The sequence below is a fragment of the Lacerta agilis genome, chromosome 2, assembly GCF_009819535.1.
Source record: "Lacerta agilis isolate rLacAgi1 chromosome 2, rLacAgi1.pri, whole genome shotgun sequence".
Taxonomy (NCBI): domain Eukaryota; kingdom Metazoa; phylum Chordata; class Lepidosauria; order Squamata; family Lacertidae; genus Lacerta; species Lacerta agilis.
Genome location: NC_046313.1, coordinates 25,352,842 through 25,371,184, shown reverse-complemented (window position 1 = coordinate 25,371,184; position 18,343 = coordinate 25,352,842). Strand labels below are relative to the sequence as shown.

General features: G+C 42.6%; 1 protein-coding gene across 1 annotated transcript in view; it reads right to left on the bottom strand.

Moving 5' to 3' along the window:
* NPLOC4 (NPL4 homolog, ubiquitin recognition factor) overlaps nt 1–18,343 on the bottom strand; it is a 51,504-nt gene that overhangs the window by 20,536 nt on the left and 12,625 nt on the right. The window contains exons 4-12 of the mRNA XM_033138967.1: nt 17,169–17,351; nt 14,834–14,882; nt 13,944–14,038; nt 13,118–13,241; nt 11,246–11,425; nt 6,627–6,713; nt 5,014–5,085; nt 3,626–3,752; nt 2,354–2,514 (exon numbers count right to left, since the gene is read on the bottom strand). Coding sequence (XP_032994858.1) covers nt 2,354–2,514; nt 3,626–3,752; nt 5,014–5,085; nt 6,627–6,713; nt 11,246–11,425; nt 13,118–13,241; nt 13,944–14,038; nt 14,834–14,882; nt 17,169–17,351 — 1,078 coding nt within the window. The remainder of the gene's footprint in view (nt 1–2,353; nt 2,515–3,625; nt 3,753–5,013; nt 5,086–6,626; nt 6,714–11,245; nt 11,426–13,117; nt 13,242–13,943; nt 14,039–14,833; nt 14,883–17,168; nt 17,352–18,343) is intronic.

Below are 18,343 nucleotides of genomic sequence, written 5' to 3'. Positions count from 1 at the left end.
TGACCACAATTTGTGCCCACTAAGTTGTCATAAAGTCATATGGTATATATATATATATATATATATATATATATATATATATATATATATATATATATACACACACCATAACTTTCCCCTACTGTACAAGGCAGGAACTGAAAAGTATAGAAGTATAACTAGCCAAATAAAATAAGAAAAGCCATACTTGACGACTAAGGCCGTGGATTCTTAGCCTGCTTCGTATTCTAACAGGGCCAGAGCCTACCAGAGATATTCTGGCACCAAGACAATGTCTCAATGATCCTTTATGAAGCTGTCACTCACAAAATCTGTGATAAAGTATTGTCTAAAGAGCCAGGTCTTCCACATTTATCAAGGCCCAAGTGGTCCTTAAACAGAGAATTTACTAAACTTTCCAGTGATTTCATTATGTTGCATCTGGCTCAAGGATTACTGAACACTTGCCTGAATTCCAGAGTATATTTCTGAGCGGACTGAATTTTAAAGGCTCAGTGATCAATTCAAGTGACAGCTATATAGCCAGGCAAGGTTGTATTCAAAGAAAGGAGAACATCTGAGAAGCAATGTATAATTTTGAGTCGCAAGCCATAGCTGGAACTTTCTGTGCTGCAGGATTGAAAAGTGTATGTGAGAACCCTACACAAAATGGCTTCACACTGTACAAGTAAACCGAAGTGGGACTGACAGCAGAGGCCTTGGTAAATTCCCATTCCAGAGTGCCACCGTCAACACTTTGTGCATTGGGTGTCGGCTGCACATACTAATTACTGCTTACAAAATGCTGCCATCTTAGGGAGACTTTTGCTGAGAGGATAAAAAACCACAATACTAAAGAAGAAGAAGAAGAAGAGTAATCAGATTTCAGTCTTCTAAAGTCTGCTTCAGAATTTTCTGGTTTGGAAAGCACACATACACACAAAGTGAAGTACTGAAAATATCTCAATTTTTTTGTTTCTTGAATCACAACATATAAGGCAGACATAAGGGGGGGGGAGGAAAATGCTGTCTGCTTGTAGTAACAGAACAGAGGAATTAATTATATCCTACCTGCTGCCCAATCTTCTGGATCTACCTATGCATCGTTCTCCACTCAAAACTCTCATCCTCCCTCTTTCCCCACCTCAAAATTCACCTTCTCCGAATCCACGTTTTCTATTTTGCTACTTGTCACTATGCAGCAACTGATGCTGCTCACCAGGTGTCTTATAAGTATAGCCTACGTAACAAAAACTATTTTCGCTGACTGTCAGAAACCTGCAGCTTTTATTGCTGCATCGTTTTGCTTCACTGAGCATCTCACCTAAGCATAATTGGGCAAAGGAAACAGCAAACATTAGTCAGGAATCCGAAGTCAACAAGAGGGGTGGCAGTCACAGCCAAACACAAGTGGCATCATTAATTCAGAGGGCTCGATAGGGGGCACAAAGTAGCATACCTCTGACTGAAGCTCAACAGGATCTGGAGTATGATAGGAAGATTTTCAAGAAAAGAGAAATTGAGCTTATTTATACAAGAAACTATTGCAAATCTTTATTTCCATACATATTGCTGAACTACTGTTTGCAAGCTTGTGTGTGTGTGTGTGTGCAAGAATGCATGCTCCAATTTATACTCAATCAATACAATAGCTTACTGTTCTGATGACCCCCTATAACAAGCTTCCTCAACCTTGGCCCTCCAGGTGTTTTGAGACTACAATTCCCATCATCCCTGACCACTGGTACTGTTAGCTAGGGATGATGGGAGTTGTAGTCCCAAAACATCTGGAGGGCCGAGTTTGCCTATGCCCGCCCTATAACTTCAAGGTTCAGAGGTTTCGTTGTGGACCCGACAGAGACAACATCAAAAGCAACACCTGCGGAGCCATGGCAGAATCTTGACTTAGGTGGCTCCCCAACGCTGATGCACTGCTCTGAAAAACACAGGCCAAATGTGCCAATGTAGACAGGAGATATGGCTCAGTGGCAACATCTTCCAATGCACAGGGCAGACAAGACAGATCATCTCCAGAGCTAGGGAGGAGAGGAAGGAAGCGGGTGCCAGGAGAACTGCTGCCCATGCAGCAATCAACCCAGAGAAAGATGATAGAACAGCTAGTGCACCTTTTTCTTTGACAGCTAGCTTGGGCATGAAAAACCATTAGCCTAGGCTTCCAATAGCCTTTCAGGAGAAAGGTAAGCACCCTCCCAAGGGCAGAAGGATATTCCAGACATTAAGTACTGGGAAAGGGCTACCCTCCATGGCTTGCCACTACTGTTTAGTTACCTTACAGAAAAGAAGAGAGTGAACCATACCCCCTTTCCCAGAAATGGGAAAGGATCACATGTCAATGGAGGTTATCCACACTTGCCTTATAGAACACATCAGGCACATATTGTTCACTGCTGGATTCCTTTGCATAGCCAAGCTCTGGAGCATCACGGCATGGCAACAAGCACTCGTCACGTACTAGAGCCATGCACTGGTTGGATACCTGGTAGCCCTCGAAGTGGACTTGGTTGTCAGGACCACCTGGGGGAAAAAGGTACCTTTAAGCCACTCAAGAAGGAGAAGGTATATATGTACACAGGTTGTAGCACACTCAAAATGGATACAAGGTGGCACTGAGCCACTAAATATAAGTGCATCAAATCCAGATTTTCTGCCTTAAGTACAAAGGACTCTTCTTCTGAGCCTGTATAGGCTTAAGAGTTTCAAATGGCAAACAGTACACAACTTTCCAAGAGAGGTATCCAGATAGAGGGGATCTGTTAAGGAGTCATATAAACAACTGCATACAGTGAAGAGGTGTATTTGCGCAGTTTTATACATTTACATCCGCAAATAGTTTTATGTTTTACTGGGTTTCCACCATTTTCACAGGATGCGGGTGACGCTGTGGGTTAAAACACAGAGCCTAGGGCTTGCTGATCAGAAGGTCGGCGGTTCGAATCCCTGTGATGGAGTGAGCTCCAGTTGCTCAGTCCCTGCTCCTGCCCACCTAGCAGTTCGAAAGCACGTCAAAGTGCAAGTAGACAAATAGGTAAATAGGTGCCGCTCTGGCGGGAAGGTAAACGGCTTCTGTGCGCTGCTCTGGTTTGCCAGAAGTGGCTTAGTCATGCTGGCCACATGACCCAGAAGCTGTACGCCAGCTCCCTCGGCCAGTAAAGCGAGATGAGCGCCGCAACTCGAGTCGTCTGCGACTGGACCTAATGGTCAGGGGTCCCTTTACCTTTTTACCATTTTCACAGAACAGTATGGTGTGTGCCAGGCCGGGCCACTGTGATTTTTATGTTGTGCTGTAGACTTTTCTTGTGCGGGCAGCACTGAGCAACACTTTCTCAAACAATTAGGAGATTTCAGCTTCATCTCACACATTCCTCGTCTTAGCAAAAGGCATCACTGAAAAGCTTTATTAAATACTGCACATGGAGGGCATTTGTCAAGGAGATTTTTAAACCAAAGGAAAGGACAGGAAAGGAAAGGAAAGATGCATATTGTTTATCAGCTCCTCCCACCCCAGTATAAGACGTAATGGGAAGGCAGAATGACTGGCTTTAATTCGTGTGCACAAAAATCAAACGGTTTTAACATTATTAACATAAGCATTTCAAAATAACCAAACTCCATTTGGGTTTTTTACCTGTAGCCACCACAGTGAAAAACTTGGATCCAAAGTGACCATCTGGGGACAGACGGCATATGTTTGGGTGCTGATTCTGAAAATGCCCAGCTGTGATGCACTCTTCTGCACTTAAGAAATAAGCATCCTAAAGAAGGTGAGAAAGCAAGACACTGTTAAAGAGACGGAGCCGTTGCATGAGCAGCATTTAAAGGAAATCTATCACAGATGACCATCTTGGAAAATCATCACAATGCATAGGCACTGCAACCTGCAAAGCTTTAGTTTCAGCAAACAATTCCTATCATACTAGGAAAACCAAGCTTTTTAAAGGAGGTTTTTAAAATGAGAAATAAATCAGGCAAGTTTATTTGGCTTCTGGTCACTGAACTTTTAGGACACGGGTTTTATGAGCTCTCTTTAGAACTATGACAACTAAAAAATTTACTGGTTTTCAGATTCGCGGCAGTTAAGATTGCCTGGAATCTAACGAAAGTCCACAAGCTGAGGTGAAAAACATCTTGAGCCTGACATATGGTCCATGCTCACATATGGTTGATGTAAAGAACGGAGGTGGCAAAATTAGGCCAGAAGGAGAACCCAGACAATAACTTCCCCATGAAAGGTTAATTTCCCCAATGTGTGAACAAACTATAAACTGAATAATGCAATGGGGTGTACTTCGTCACGAGCAAGCAGGCTGTTTTAGATTTCTGCCTGATTTTCACTATAGTGGAAGTAGGCAAAGCCTACTATTAGCTTATGCTACTTGGTTATGGTCACAGAATAGTGGTTGGTTGAGATAATTCACTATAGAAGGTCCAAGTAAGGGCAGCAAATGTGTTAAGACTGTCTAGAATGAGGATTCAGAAGGACAGGAGGAAAACTAGACAGAAATTATCCAGCAGAGGGAAGCATTAACAATAATCAGGTATGTGGAACATTGCTATGTGCTGGGTCGAAACAAACTGCAGAATAAGAGCTTGCTACCTGTGACCATAGCTGCAGGAGACTTGGAAGATGGAGGAAAGTATACAAAAAGCACTCTTGTAAGCTTACAATGGGATCTTATGGTATTGGCGCTGCTGAAACGTTTTTAAAACAAGCAAGACGGAGTGAAGTCGTATTTAAGGGAAAGAGAACTAGGATTTTGTGTTTGTAGTGCACCTTCGCCAGGTATCCAAGAATCCAGACAGATTTCAAACCATCCCAACATCCTATCCGTACAAAGCTCCATTCTAAATCATTCATGGCTCCTCTAAATTCCCACCAAACTTATGCATTATTCTAATTTTAGTAAACAAGGCCCACCCTACACACGTAGTTCTCGGCATAAGGTGTCCCCCCCCCCCTTCAAAGCCTGCAAATAAAAGAGTGCAAGGACAAAAAAGAAAAAGCTCGCTTCTCACCTTGTTCCGGCTATACCGGACAGTCCCCTTCCGTGTATCCTCTGAGACCAGATCTGTGAATATCCAGCCAACCTTAAAACACAAATGCTCATTTTATTCTTCTACCTTCTTTTCTTTTTTTAAGGTGACCTTCCCACATTGGTACAAAATGTTCTTGGCTAGAGGAAGCTCTTTGAGAAAGCCTGCTCAACAGCAGCCTGAAGGAAATTACTCCCCTAGCTACACAGACCTCATTTGAATACAATTCACACATTTGCAGTGACAACTGGTGAGACCGGCAGTTTTATGTCCCCTTATGCAAAGATGTGGAGACCGCAGTGATTCTCCTCCGCACCTCTCCCATAAAAATACGTTTACTTTTCTGTGCCCACATAGTAGAGTCAAAAGCAGTTCATAGAAGTGCTCTCAAGATATCAAGTTTCTAGGCTGGTTAATCTAAAAGGGAACCCTCTAAAATTTCCTATTTCCTGAATCCCACTTGATCATGCTAAGGAAGTGCAAGCCTTTCTGAAATGTAGATCCATAAAGGATTCATATCCATTGCTCACTGTTCAAGCACTCAGTTGTTGTTCAGATGTTGCTGTTATACTTTCAACAAATATCAAGAGCTAAACCTGATATGCTTTGTAGACGTTATTAGTGATGATCTGTATAGCAAAATAACCATAAAACTAGGATAAAACAAAGGCTAGATTCAAACAAAAACAAATTGTTTTATATTTTAAACACAGATGCCTTATAAAAACCCAAATTTAATGACTAATCTGCCCTATATGACCCACTTATTCGAAGTTTGAAAATATTCAAAACTTGTTTTGGGGGTGAGGAAACAATGTATTTTATCCTTTATTTTCACAACACAAGCAGTACTGTGGTACCCCGGGTTACGTACTTAATCCATTCTGGGTTACAGTACGTAACCCGAAAAGGACGTAACGCGAACAATTCGTTCTGCGCATGTGCAGACTGAAAAAACCAGGAAAAACCGTGAAAAACGCTTGTCAGGTTGCGCTTCCGGGTTAGCGGAGTTCATAACCCGAAAAGTACGCAACCCGAAGCATACGTAACCCGAGGTACCACTGTATCTTCATAAAGGCAATAAAACTAAGTATGGATCTGAAAGGCATCTGCGTATGGGTGGTGTCAGAATTTATTAAAAAGCTGACAGTTTGCAGATTAAGGAGAAGATTTCCAAGAGGTGAAATCTTCTCTACCCCAGTCATATCAGAAAAGCACAGCTGGGGCACTGTTTAAGGTACCCCGCCAAGATTCCTGCTTCACTTGCCTTCATAATAAACAGCTGATAAGCAGGAGCCTGATCAGCAGACTGAGGAATTCAAAACTATGTGACCACATCTATATGTCTTTTGTGCTACACAGATATGCTTAACTACACCAACCCAACCCACACTTTCCACTCAGTTTCATGTTGGCTCAGGACTATGCAGCAGAAAAAAGCCGCAAAGGTCACAAAACCTCCAGTACAGCCTGCATGCTGAAGCAACACTAGCCCAATTAGCTTCCAACAAACCGGATCCCGTGCATTTGCCAACCTTCCAGCTCCTTACAAAAGGTTTCCCCCTATATGCTGGGCCCACGCATGTTTTTATTACCTTCCTCAGGCCCAGCTTGGTTGCAATCTCATCAACAATCTCCGCCTTTGGGTCTTCTAGGAGTTCCAGACTGTTTTGTGTACCAATCTGAAAATAAAGAGAAAAGCAACAGAGAACCAGTTTGCAAACAGGCGTGGACATTTAGCATCCCAAGGAGACAAAATGTTTCGTTCTTGAGAACAAAATGATGGGAAGTGTCAGGAGAATGAATATTGACAAGCTGCTGTGTCTTGCTGAAGTTACATTGATACGTGTGACACCAGGCTATTTACTGCTGGTTCTATTGAATATTAATTTGAACAATGTGCTGTGCTTCTCTACAAAAACCAGTCATTTCCCAACACATAACTGTAAAGAGACCTATGTTCTTTGACCCGTAAAAATCTAAGAAGAGGCCTGAGGGATCAGGCCATGACCCATCTAGTTCAATATCCTGTTCTCACTGGTCAAGCAGATGCCCATAGGAAGATCAGAAGCAGGACCCAAGCTCAGCAGCACTCTCCCCAGCTGTGATCCCCATTGGGGTTGCATCAAATCTTCTTACGCAAGGAACAAATGAAGTTTGTTGGGTTTTTTTTTTAAAAAAAACCAACGCCTCTTTAAAATTGTGTTTAAAGTAAAGATACTTCTCACGCATTGGCAATTTTACCCTCGTCATCACTGTTTGCTTAACATTGGATTCCTTACCTATATAGGGCACCCAGCAATATTTTTTTAATGGATGGACATAAATGCGTCACAAGGTATTAATTAATTTTAAGTTAAGCCACCTGACCCACAACCTTTTATTCTCTTGTCTCCAATTTACAGATTTCTTATCTGCTCGTCTCTGCTCCCTTTCCAACTTCCACACTCTTATCTAATTCTGCCTTGCTCCTTAGCTTCCTACTTATCTGACTGAAAACAGAAGGCTGGATTTTCAATAATTCTATATAGTTATTAGAAGCCTCTTTTCTTTCCAAATACTTATGAACTACCCTATGGTACGATATGTGTTTCCTAAGACTAAACTTTTAATTACAATTCTTCCCCTTAATCTTGATTCATTATTTGCATTATATGAATACTGATATGAAAATTTAACAGGCAGCTAACAGTGATAATTTCCTTTCACAGGCTATAAAAATCTGCCATAAGCACCTCACATTCAAGCTACTCTCAATCCCCAAAGTCAAATTCTGTGCCATATGGAAGCATAAAATATGGGAAAGCACTCAGGAATGTATCTCAAGAGTATACAGACTTCTCTCTAGATTGTGGATTCTCTCTCAAACATGCTTTGAGAATCAGAGTTTTTCTCTAAGTATTTTGCCTAACGTGGGGCTTGAACCCATGACCCTGAGATTAACCCTCTCATGTTCTTCTGACCAAGTACCACTTCAGACTGAATAGTGGGGGTGCTATTTTGAATGCTTTCCCATGTGAAAGTTTATCAGCAAGTAAATAATTAACATATCAGGGAGAAAGCCCAGCTGATTTTTTGCTGTGGCACTGTTCTACTTGCAATTTTTTTAAAAAAAAATGTAGGGGAACAATCAAAAGTCTTCCCCTCCGTCAATATTTTGAATTGACACGTCTCAATTCTTCCTCCTTAGAACTCTACTACCATATTCTGTTACATACTTGACAAGCCGGCTTTTCTCTTTCAGAAAGAATAAGCTTGCATTTAACTGACAGGCAACATTGGCTATTTTTACACCTTCCACCCAAAGTTTTCTCTTCAGGGAAACAGATGCATTAAATCAGGTGGTATCTCAACTAACAGGGCAACTGAACTGGATCAAGGATGTCTCAGATCTACTGTTACTCTTGTCTGCCTTTGGCCAAGCCAGCAGAGATCTTGAAGGGTTGCCAGGATACCAAGGAACACAGCCTCTCTTGCAAATCACAGCAATAGTGTTTGCATCAATTCCAAACTCAATGCTTTTAATTCGCATGGTTTCAGCGACATAATAGCTGCCAATCATCACAAATCTAAAATGGGAACTGTAGACGCTATCTATTTATCTTGGGCTGAACAAGCATTAGTGCAGCTCTGATAAGTCACACAGGAGCCACAAAACTAGAGAACAACCCCTCTAGCACGGCTGCTTGTTGGTTTCTACACATTGTGCCATGATGCAATACCAAAACACACAAACTGGCAAGCGAACAAACTGCTCAACACTTAGCTTCATGGTGTGCAGAGGATTCAAGGGCGCTGATGTAAGTTTATTTTGCAGCTTAACAGAAACTCATGAATCTTACCACTGAACAGCGCACCAATGAATTATTACTGCTTGCATGTCTCAAATCACCCAACAGACATATATTTTATGCATAAGCAAAGAGCTCCCTCCTCAGTAGGAGCTCCCCATCAACACTTCCAAGGTCACTATGTGTTGAGACAGCATTTTATAAAAAGGCCAAAGGAGGATCATAGGACAACAGGCTGTCCTCTTTCCTCAAGCCACAACCTGATACACTAGTAAGAACTCTGAAAACTACTTGGTCCTAGTATCCTCACTTGCTGCTCTCCAGTCACTATGTTAAAGTTGCATGGTGGAAAATGCTATATATTTTGATGCTAATAAGAATGGGGAAGAAAGGAAAGATGGATTCTGTCCTGAAAGGTGGGCTTTTGCGTAAAGTGCCAGTGGTTTTTTGCTCCTACCTCCTGAAAAATCCATAGAAGCAGAGAAATAAATGGCTCCTACTTTTATTTTTGCAAGAGAGGCTGTGTGTGTGTGTGTGTGTGTGTGTGTGATGGCGGTGGGATAGTTTCTTTCCCTTCACATTGGCAAAAGCCATAGCATACAAATAGTGCTTTCTGCAAAAGTCCAGCTTATAGGAGAAAAACTTCTCCCCCACCTCAGTGAAGAGGAAGATAAAAGTAATTTTTATTCATTCCTGTTGAGATTTTGCAGGAGGGAGCACTAGAAAGGTGCCGCCTGCACTTTTTGCAAAAGCCCAGCCATAGAGGAAAACACCCTCTCTTGAGTTCTCTGCCCATGTCACAAGAAAGGGTGTCATCAAGAAGGATTGAGCTTGGCTAGTAAACCAAATGAAAATTCATGAACCACTGATCCAATCAGATCTCTATCATCACCATTAATTAAATTTATATACAGCTCTTCATTCAAGGACTGGAGGGCAGCTGAACAAAAAAAAACACCACACAAAATAAATAACATAATAATAAAAAGTGCAATAACACACACCCATATTGAAAAGGGATAAATTGTTTAACAGCAAAAGGCCTAGTTAAAGAGGAATGTTTTCGCTTGGCGCCTGTAGACACTCCTTTACCTTAATTTAGAAAATTATATATTTATACAAATTTATTCTACTAGAAATTTCCATTCCGTTGTGAAGTTGTAGTTTCCCCTTAACATTCATCTGAATCACACTACTCAACTTCATCTTGCAGCTGTGAGATCCAGTGGCTAGTGCCATCTAGTGACTTAATACGACCTTACAGCTTCAAAAATTTCCACTCCACCATAAGCTGCTATAGTTCAATAGCGGCTGGTGCAGTAGGGCAAAGCATTGGAGCTCCCCTGCCACCTTTTTGTCCGTGGGGATCCAGAAGGCACTGGGTCCAATCACTGCACCACAATATGCCCAACATCTTCACATGTGCTGAAGGCTGAGGATATGGTGGTGGCGTTGCAAGGCTAAGGGGGGGGGGGTCAATTAGCATTGCTCCCCAAGGCTGCAAAATGAACCCCTCTTATCTGGGAGTTAAGTCCTATTGAATTCAACAGGGCTTCTGAATAAACATGGTTAGGATTGCACTCTAAATCCCATCAATTTCAATGGGACTTCCTGTAATATTCATAAGAGCAGAGCCTCTTTCAATTACCCTTTTCTGCCATCTAGAGCTCTGTTGAGAAGGGGAAAAGAAGAGGTTGTTGTTGCCCCCTCGCCCCAGTCAATGTGTCTAGTCCACAGCAGTCACAGCCATATTTGCAAAGAATCTGTTTGTTGTTTGCTCTGGCAGTAGCTTCTCTCAAGGTGGCCAAAGCAAACAATAAACAGGTTCTCCATGGGGAAGAAGAAGAAGAAGAAGAAGAGGAAGAAGAAGAAGAAGAGTTTGGATTTGATATCCCACTTTTATCACTACTCTAAGGAGTCTCAAAGCAGCTCACAACCTCCTTTCCCTTCCTCCCCCACAACAAACACTCCATGAGGTGAGTGAGGCTGAAAGACTTCAGAGAAGTGTGACTAGCCCAAGGTCACCCAGCAGCTGCATGTGGAAGAGCGGGGAAGCAAACCCAGTTCACCAGATTACGAGTCCACTGCTCTTAACCACTACACGACACTGGCAGTACCATTGCCTCCCCCCCCCCCCCGAGATACAGTGAGTCATAATCCCATGCACAATTACATAGAAATAGATCCCACTGAGCTCAGTGAGAACTTACTTGCATATATAAATGCACAGTATCAGGACTATAAAGTCACAAAGCTGACACATGTGCCATTTGTGGAGAGGCGCCATCACCACAAAATAGCTGCATGCTTTAAAGTTGACAGTTTTACTCCAGTGTCAGCAAGTGCTAAGGACTATTTTGTTTCCCAGGCACCTTTCCAAATGGAGCAAACCAAGACATTTTACAGCAGAGTATATCTGTTACCTGTGGAGGTTCATAGATGGCAGCAACCTCAGCTCGGATACCTAGAGGGATGTCCTTGTGCTCTGTATACTTCCCATATAAGTACCCAAAATGCTGGTTTCCCGTTTTTCTCCAGAAGTCCAAGAAACGATCTGCAATTGTATGGTTCTCAAACATGATGTTATCCACATGCCTGTATTTCTGCCATTTGAAAAGCATAATAATGTATCAAGCAAAGCCCTTTGATAAAGATCAATGATGTTCAACACAGTCACCCAGGCTACATAAGATTTGAGCTTGCTATATTCTAATTCAATTCTGTCTCACAGACTGACACCTCTTTATTCTCAACAGACTTGCCTAGGCTGTATAGGCTACTGATCAGTGAGGAAAACAGCGGAGAGAAATCGTTTGCCCCTACTATTCTACCACTTTTTCAAAACCCATCCCCCCTACCACAATAGTTCTCACATGACAAATCAGCGATCTAGTTCAGCTGTTAATGCTCAACCATAGTTTAGTGCTATACATGAGCCAACCTAAGGCCCATGGGCCAGAAGCGACCCACAGAGGTTGTTTGACCGGCCCACAAGCCGCTCCCGAACCGAGCTGCCTGCTCATGAGCTGCGCAAAACCGGCACAGTGCAGCTCGGGGACTCGCTTCTGTGGCACCGGAAACCGCATCTGCACATGTGCAGATGCCGATTATCGCCGGCGCGCACGCGATCCAGCCCATGAAGGGATCTCCACAGCATTGATCTGGCCCTGGCAAGATAAACCTTGCCAACTCCTGCCTTAGACTCACATATTATATTTGTCTTCCTTCTGTGGTGGAGCCATGAGAAACAAGATGGAAGCTTTCGTTTCATTTTCAGTTCACCATGGATGACTGTGATAGTCAAAGCTAAAACCATGGTTAGTATTAACTACAGTTTACAGAAACAAGCCAGGGTCATTAACCCTGGTTAAGTTGGCTTGTTCTCCCAAATCAACTAACCAGTATGCCTGGCTTGGGACATAATGAATTAGTTAGTTGAAAATGGAAGCAAAAGCTTCCAAACTCCCTCGCTGTGGCTGACCCAAAGGAGCAGGAAGCAAAGCTCATAAGCCCGAGGTTCCTTCACATTAAATCTAAATCAAAGTTGAGAATTATGACTGAACAGAGCCAGTATAAAGGTAAAGGGACCCCTGACCATTAGGTCTAGTCGCGGACGACTCTGGGGTTGCGGCGCTCATCTTGCTTTATTGGCCGAGGGAGCTGGTGTACAGCTTCCGGGTCATGTGGCCAGCAGGACTAAGCCGCTTCTGGAGAACCAGAGCAGCGCACAGAAACGCCGTTTACCTTCCCGCCAGAGCGGTACCTATTTATCTACCTGCATTTTTATGTGCTTTCGAACTGCTAGGTGGGCAGGATCAGGGACCGAGCAACGGGAGCTCACCCCGTCACGGGGATTCGAACCGCTGACCTTCTGATCGACAAGCCCTAGGCTCTGTGGTTTAACCCACAGCGCCACCCACGTCCCCAGCGCCACCCAGTTGAGAATTATGACTGAACAGAGCCAGTATACATTACAGAAATTCAAAGAAAATAACACCTAGATCCCTTTTCACCAACCATTTACTCCATTCTTACAAGTCCACAGCTTTTTGTGATTGTATTAAGAAATCTGAGCAGGTGGTTCTCAAATCCACTAATGGTTCCTCTCCTATCTCATGCCAAGAACATGAGTCCTCCAGTTACAAGGAATAAGAACATATCCCTGTCACCCTGTGCAAAAGCTAACCAACCGTATTTACACCAAGGGAAAAAACACACCCAAATCTAAGCTGGACATTCATTTCCAAAAAGAAAAACAGCAGACATAAGAAATGCCTCTGCTGTTCTGATCTTACCTGCCTGTTGAGTGTGATGGCACTTGGCTGGCACTTAGTGCAAATGCCTTCTGGCCACGGGGGATGTCCCTCACACCCAGATTTTATCTTGCAGCTAATGTTTTCAAGGGCAACAAACTTCCCCCTAAACAGGGAAAAATGCACATACTTACCACCCAAGTATTTATAAAAACAAAAGAAGCTCCTATGCTGAGTGGTGTGCAACAGACATCAGATCAGAACATTTCATCAGGCTCGGGGCTCTCATAGTTGCACACACAACATGTCCCAGGCCCAATTGTAAATCTGGGGGTGGGGTGTAACTAGCAATGCATTGCAGAAGTCAACCTGTCTGCCCTCATTATAGCTGGCATTAGCAAAAATGTCAAGACATGCAGGAAACAGGGATACAGGCTCAGCTGAAGTCTGTGTGTGAAAGATCAACATCAGCTGCTAGAGCATCTACAGGTTGCTTTTGTTGTGATGGAAAGACATGCTTAGCAAGCAATGAATGTTTCACACCTCTTTTGCGCATGTACAGAGTCCTTGCAATGTTTTTGAGTTCACAAATCATTGACTTAAATAAATGCAACCTCCCTTCACAGAACTATGCCAATGGCATCAATCTGTGGTCCTGGTTTAGGAAAAGATCTGCTGATCAAGGGAGGGAAATAACTACGAAGTTCTGAATCTTTCCTCCCCTCTGCAAAACTCTTTTGAAAATTACCTTTTTGCCACTGCTTGAAGTGAATTAGTTTTCCAGGCTATAAATTATCTTAAGGATTTTCACATTCTGTTTTATCATCTATAAAGAGTTTTCTCTGAAGAAAAGGTGCAAGTTTCTTACTTGTCTGCACCTCCGGTCAGTTTCCTGATGTAGGCATGGAATGACATATGCTTCACAGGGGGTTCCAGGTGGTTTAAATAATCCTCATCAAAAGGCTGCCAAAAAAACAAATGCATAAAGGAAAACCAGGTCAGACACCTACTTGATAACACATTGATCACTGAACAAATGGATGTTTTTGTCTGAACTCCTTTGCTAGCATTCAATGTGGAAACAATCAGAAAGCTTTGCGCTTCTTTTCCACAGCTGTTACTAGCCTGACAATAATGGTGGAGGCCTTTCTCCAGACAGTAGAAGTGTTAGCCCCACTCAAAATGTCTTCAGAAACCCAACCTGTCTCATGGGTAGAATAGTCTTCTTCTTTTTAACTGGCAGAGCTAAAGGCTAACTGATCAAGCATGCCTGGAGAACTCTGGCACAGGTGAATGTGTCCCCGTTTGTCTCTATCAGAAGATCTCTACACAACTGAGAAAGGAAATAATAATCGGAACTGTTTCAGAATATAAGAACAGAGCACAAGTTGTTCTGAGGTGCACCTCTGCAAACGAACGGAAAATCCATAATGCCAAGAAAGCAGAGAGTGTACAAAGTGCACACAAATTTGGCGAGGGCAGGGGGAGAGCTTTGCTTGAGCATTTAGTGATATAGCCTGCTCAATCCACTACTGCAGAAAAACAGATGTCAAAAGCCTGATAAATGCAGGTACTGCCCAGACAGATATATCCAAGGGACTTGTTTAGCCTCTTTGGCCATTATCAGCACAGACAGGACACATTAATGTTTCAGCAACGTCCTCTCAATTGCTGCCATTAAAGCAACTATATTTGGTGGGGGGGCAGACATTTTAACAAGTAAAATATTACCATAGCAGCTATAGTTTAACTCCTTACCTCTAATGGTACACAGTGCACACATTTGCCCAGCGGGCCATGTCGACATCTGTGTAAAGAGAAACAAAAATCAACAACCATGTTCCCTAGCAGCCGAAAAGCACTCTGAAGTTTTCGTACATTTTTTTACAGAGTTAACAAATTTAACAGAAGTAACTGGAAAAACCAGCAAGTCTGCTTTAAAAATAATAATAATCATAATGGTCAGACATTAACCTATCAGAGAAGCCTACACCTGTTAATTAAATTACTGTATCATCTAGCTTTAATTTTCACCACCAGGTATCAGAAACTAATTATGTAGAGCACTGAATTAAGACACCATAGTTTTTTGCAATACACAGATTGGCTGTTTTTGTAGGACAGGTACAGTGTATACCAGCTAATAAAGGATAATAAGAAACACTAGGCAGTGCATCCTCATTCAATGAAATAAAGCTCTAGTGCTCAACACTCATATAACCTTTTAAGAATCACGTTCTTGGTTCACTGTTGGTTCCTTCCTTAATAAATGTTAGTCTGTCACTATTGCTAGCAACAACATAATACATTCTCCAGGAATATATGTAGGAAAAGTTAGGCATAGCCTCTTAACAAAAGAGCAGAGAATTTTGCCTTTGATGGTTTTATGAGCACAATTTTTATCACTGAACTGCTGTTAAACATGTCTAGACAAAAGTTCACTATTCAAGGGCTTCCACTTTTTGATCTTCACCGAAGCAATGATTCACATGTACGGAAGGTCATATAAAGGGGCAAAACGGAGCTATTACATTTTAAATTGAACCATGCCATTTTTAAATTTTAAGTCCAACTCTTTTGCGAGTTACTACCAATAGGATGATCGTTACAGGGAACAAGTGGCCAACAGGTAGTCACAATGTCCCTTCCCAGTCACAGGTCAAACCACAGGACGTCTTCAATGTTCCTCTTGAGAGCTGAGTGTTTCAAGCTTCTTTAAAGCTTCCATAAAGGAAATACATGGCAACTCTTAAGCTGGAGTCTCAACATAATTGACAAAACCTGTGACATCTCTGTAGGTATGTGGCTATTTCAACTCAAAGAAAAAGAGGCAGCATAAAGACAAAGACATAAAACCTGGCAGAGACTCTAGAATTATGACACCTGCTACTCTGTGCACTGGGTTCCATTTTCACAGCTTCTTTGAAACAACGGCTAAATATACACACAGCCTTTCTGTAATGTGAGTTTTATTGTTTTTTTGTATTTATAGAAACATCAACATTTGAACCAACTTCAAATGAGTGTGACGACTAGCAAGGCTAGCCATCTCATTGTTCTCCAAAACACTAACACTTTTTGTGCAGGAGTAATTGGCTGTCGCTGCACCATACGCATTACCTTACAATATTACAGATGATTTCTTTTTTATTGGGGTGGGATGGGGGTCATCCATTAACATACTACATGATATAACTTTTGCAAATTCTGTATCTACTGGGTAACAGTATGTATTGAAACAGCTCAGGGCCACAATACCTGAAGGACCACCTCTCCCCTGATAAAACTGTCCTGGACTCTGTGTTCATCATTCGAGGCCCTTCTTCATGTGCCTCCTCCATGTGAGGTCTGGAGGGTGGCAACACGAGAATAGGCCTTCTCTGTAGTGGCTCCCCGTTTGTGAAATGCTCTCCCCAGGGAGGTTCACCTGGCGACTTCATTATATATTTTTAGGCGCCAGTGTTCTTCTTCAACTAGGGCTTTGGCTGATTAATATTCTATAGCCTTTTAAATGCATTTGTGGGAAGGGGGGTTACTGTTTTTCTGTTTTGTTTTACTTGCTTGTTTTTATCCTGTATTTTATTCTGTGAACCACCCTGAGATCTTATGATGAAGGGTAGTATATCAATCTAATAAATAAATAAAATATTACTGAGTCAAGTCATACAACCGCTGTGGTATAAACTACTAATTTACAGCTTGGACAGCACAGAGACAGAACTGGTAGCTTTTTCACAAGGGTTCTCGAACTGTGAGGCTGGCTTTCTTAAGGATGCCCCTACCACTATGTTCACTATCTGGGCTAGATATCAATGCAGCAATCCTCACCTTTAAAAAAAACAAAAAAACATTCCCCCAAGTTCTGTCCCCTGACAAGGAACCTTGAAATAGACCCATATAGCCCCTTCCCCAACCCCCTTTCCTGTGACCTGCTTGCCAGCAGTCTGAGAAGAGTGACTGCTGCAAGGTGAATCACATGGATTGACATTAATTAGGTTTGGAGAAGCTTATAACAGTAAACGTCCCCATGTAATATTATGGAACTTTGAGAATTGCTCTATAAAGTCCAGAGAGAAAGTGCAATGGTATTTACTGTTGCTGATCTTTGTTCCTGTAAATCTTTCCATCTTGTTTTATTAGGTACTGGTCAATTTCATCTTCTACCACCTGGGGAACACCTAGAGGGCGAACTCCTTGAGACATCGATGACGTATCCATGTTCTCCGAGGAAGAGCCAGCTGCACTTGAGGGAAAGAGAAACAGCATATCCCCATGCCTATAATTGGAGACAAAAATGTGACAAAACAGTTACATCATCATCATCATCATCATAATTTATGCCCCACCCATCTGGCTGAGTTTCCCCAGCCACTCTGGGGAAAATGAAAATTATGAAATTCCAATTATGGAAATGAACACCACTTTCATAATTAGGTACCACACCATCCCAGTGCCTTAGTGTCTAATTCACAAGCAATTATGTGAACCCTACACATTCGCCATATTGGCTCCAATGGCTGCATTTGGTGGGAAATGACGAGTCACATATACAGAAGCCAGTCACTGACATGGGCAGATGGGAGGCACGCAATGGGTTTCAGTGATCCCATCATGTATCTGCTTGCTCCCTACCTTGTTGGTGCTGGCAATCACAACGTACAGAAAGCAAAGGAACACAGGTAGAATTACAGTGGTGCCTTGGGTTACATACGCTTCAGGTTACAGACTCTGCTAACCCAGAAATAACGCTTCAGGTTAATAACTTTGCTACAGGATAAGAACAGAAATCATGCTCTGGCGACACAGCGGCAGCAGGAGGCCCCATTAGCTAAAGTGGTGCTTCAGGTTAAGAACAGTTTCAGGTTAAGAACGGACCTCCGGAACAAATTAAGTACTTAACCAGAGGTACCACTATACTCCCTTGGACCTTCTTCCCCATATCTGCAGACAGACAGGAATGCAGCTGGGGTGAACTAGGTGCGGGGAGGCTGGGCAAATCATAGCAGGGTGTGGAATCCTTTTCACACACCGGCAAAGCAGGGTTTTCTTGGGGGAAAGTGGGCAGGGCCAAATCACACATACATTCCATTCTCTAGCATGCATGTGCACACACACTATTCACTATCATTTCTTAGTTTGGCTTTCTCAATGAGCTTTGAGAAAGGGGCTCAGTGCACAGCAACAAACCAAACGGGGCTTACAGGAAGCTATTTTTTCCTGTGTGGCCACTCACCATGGAACAGGACTGGTGGGGTAGAGCCTAGGGGT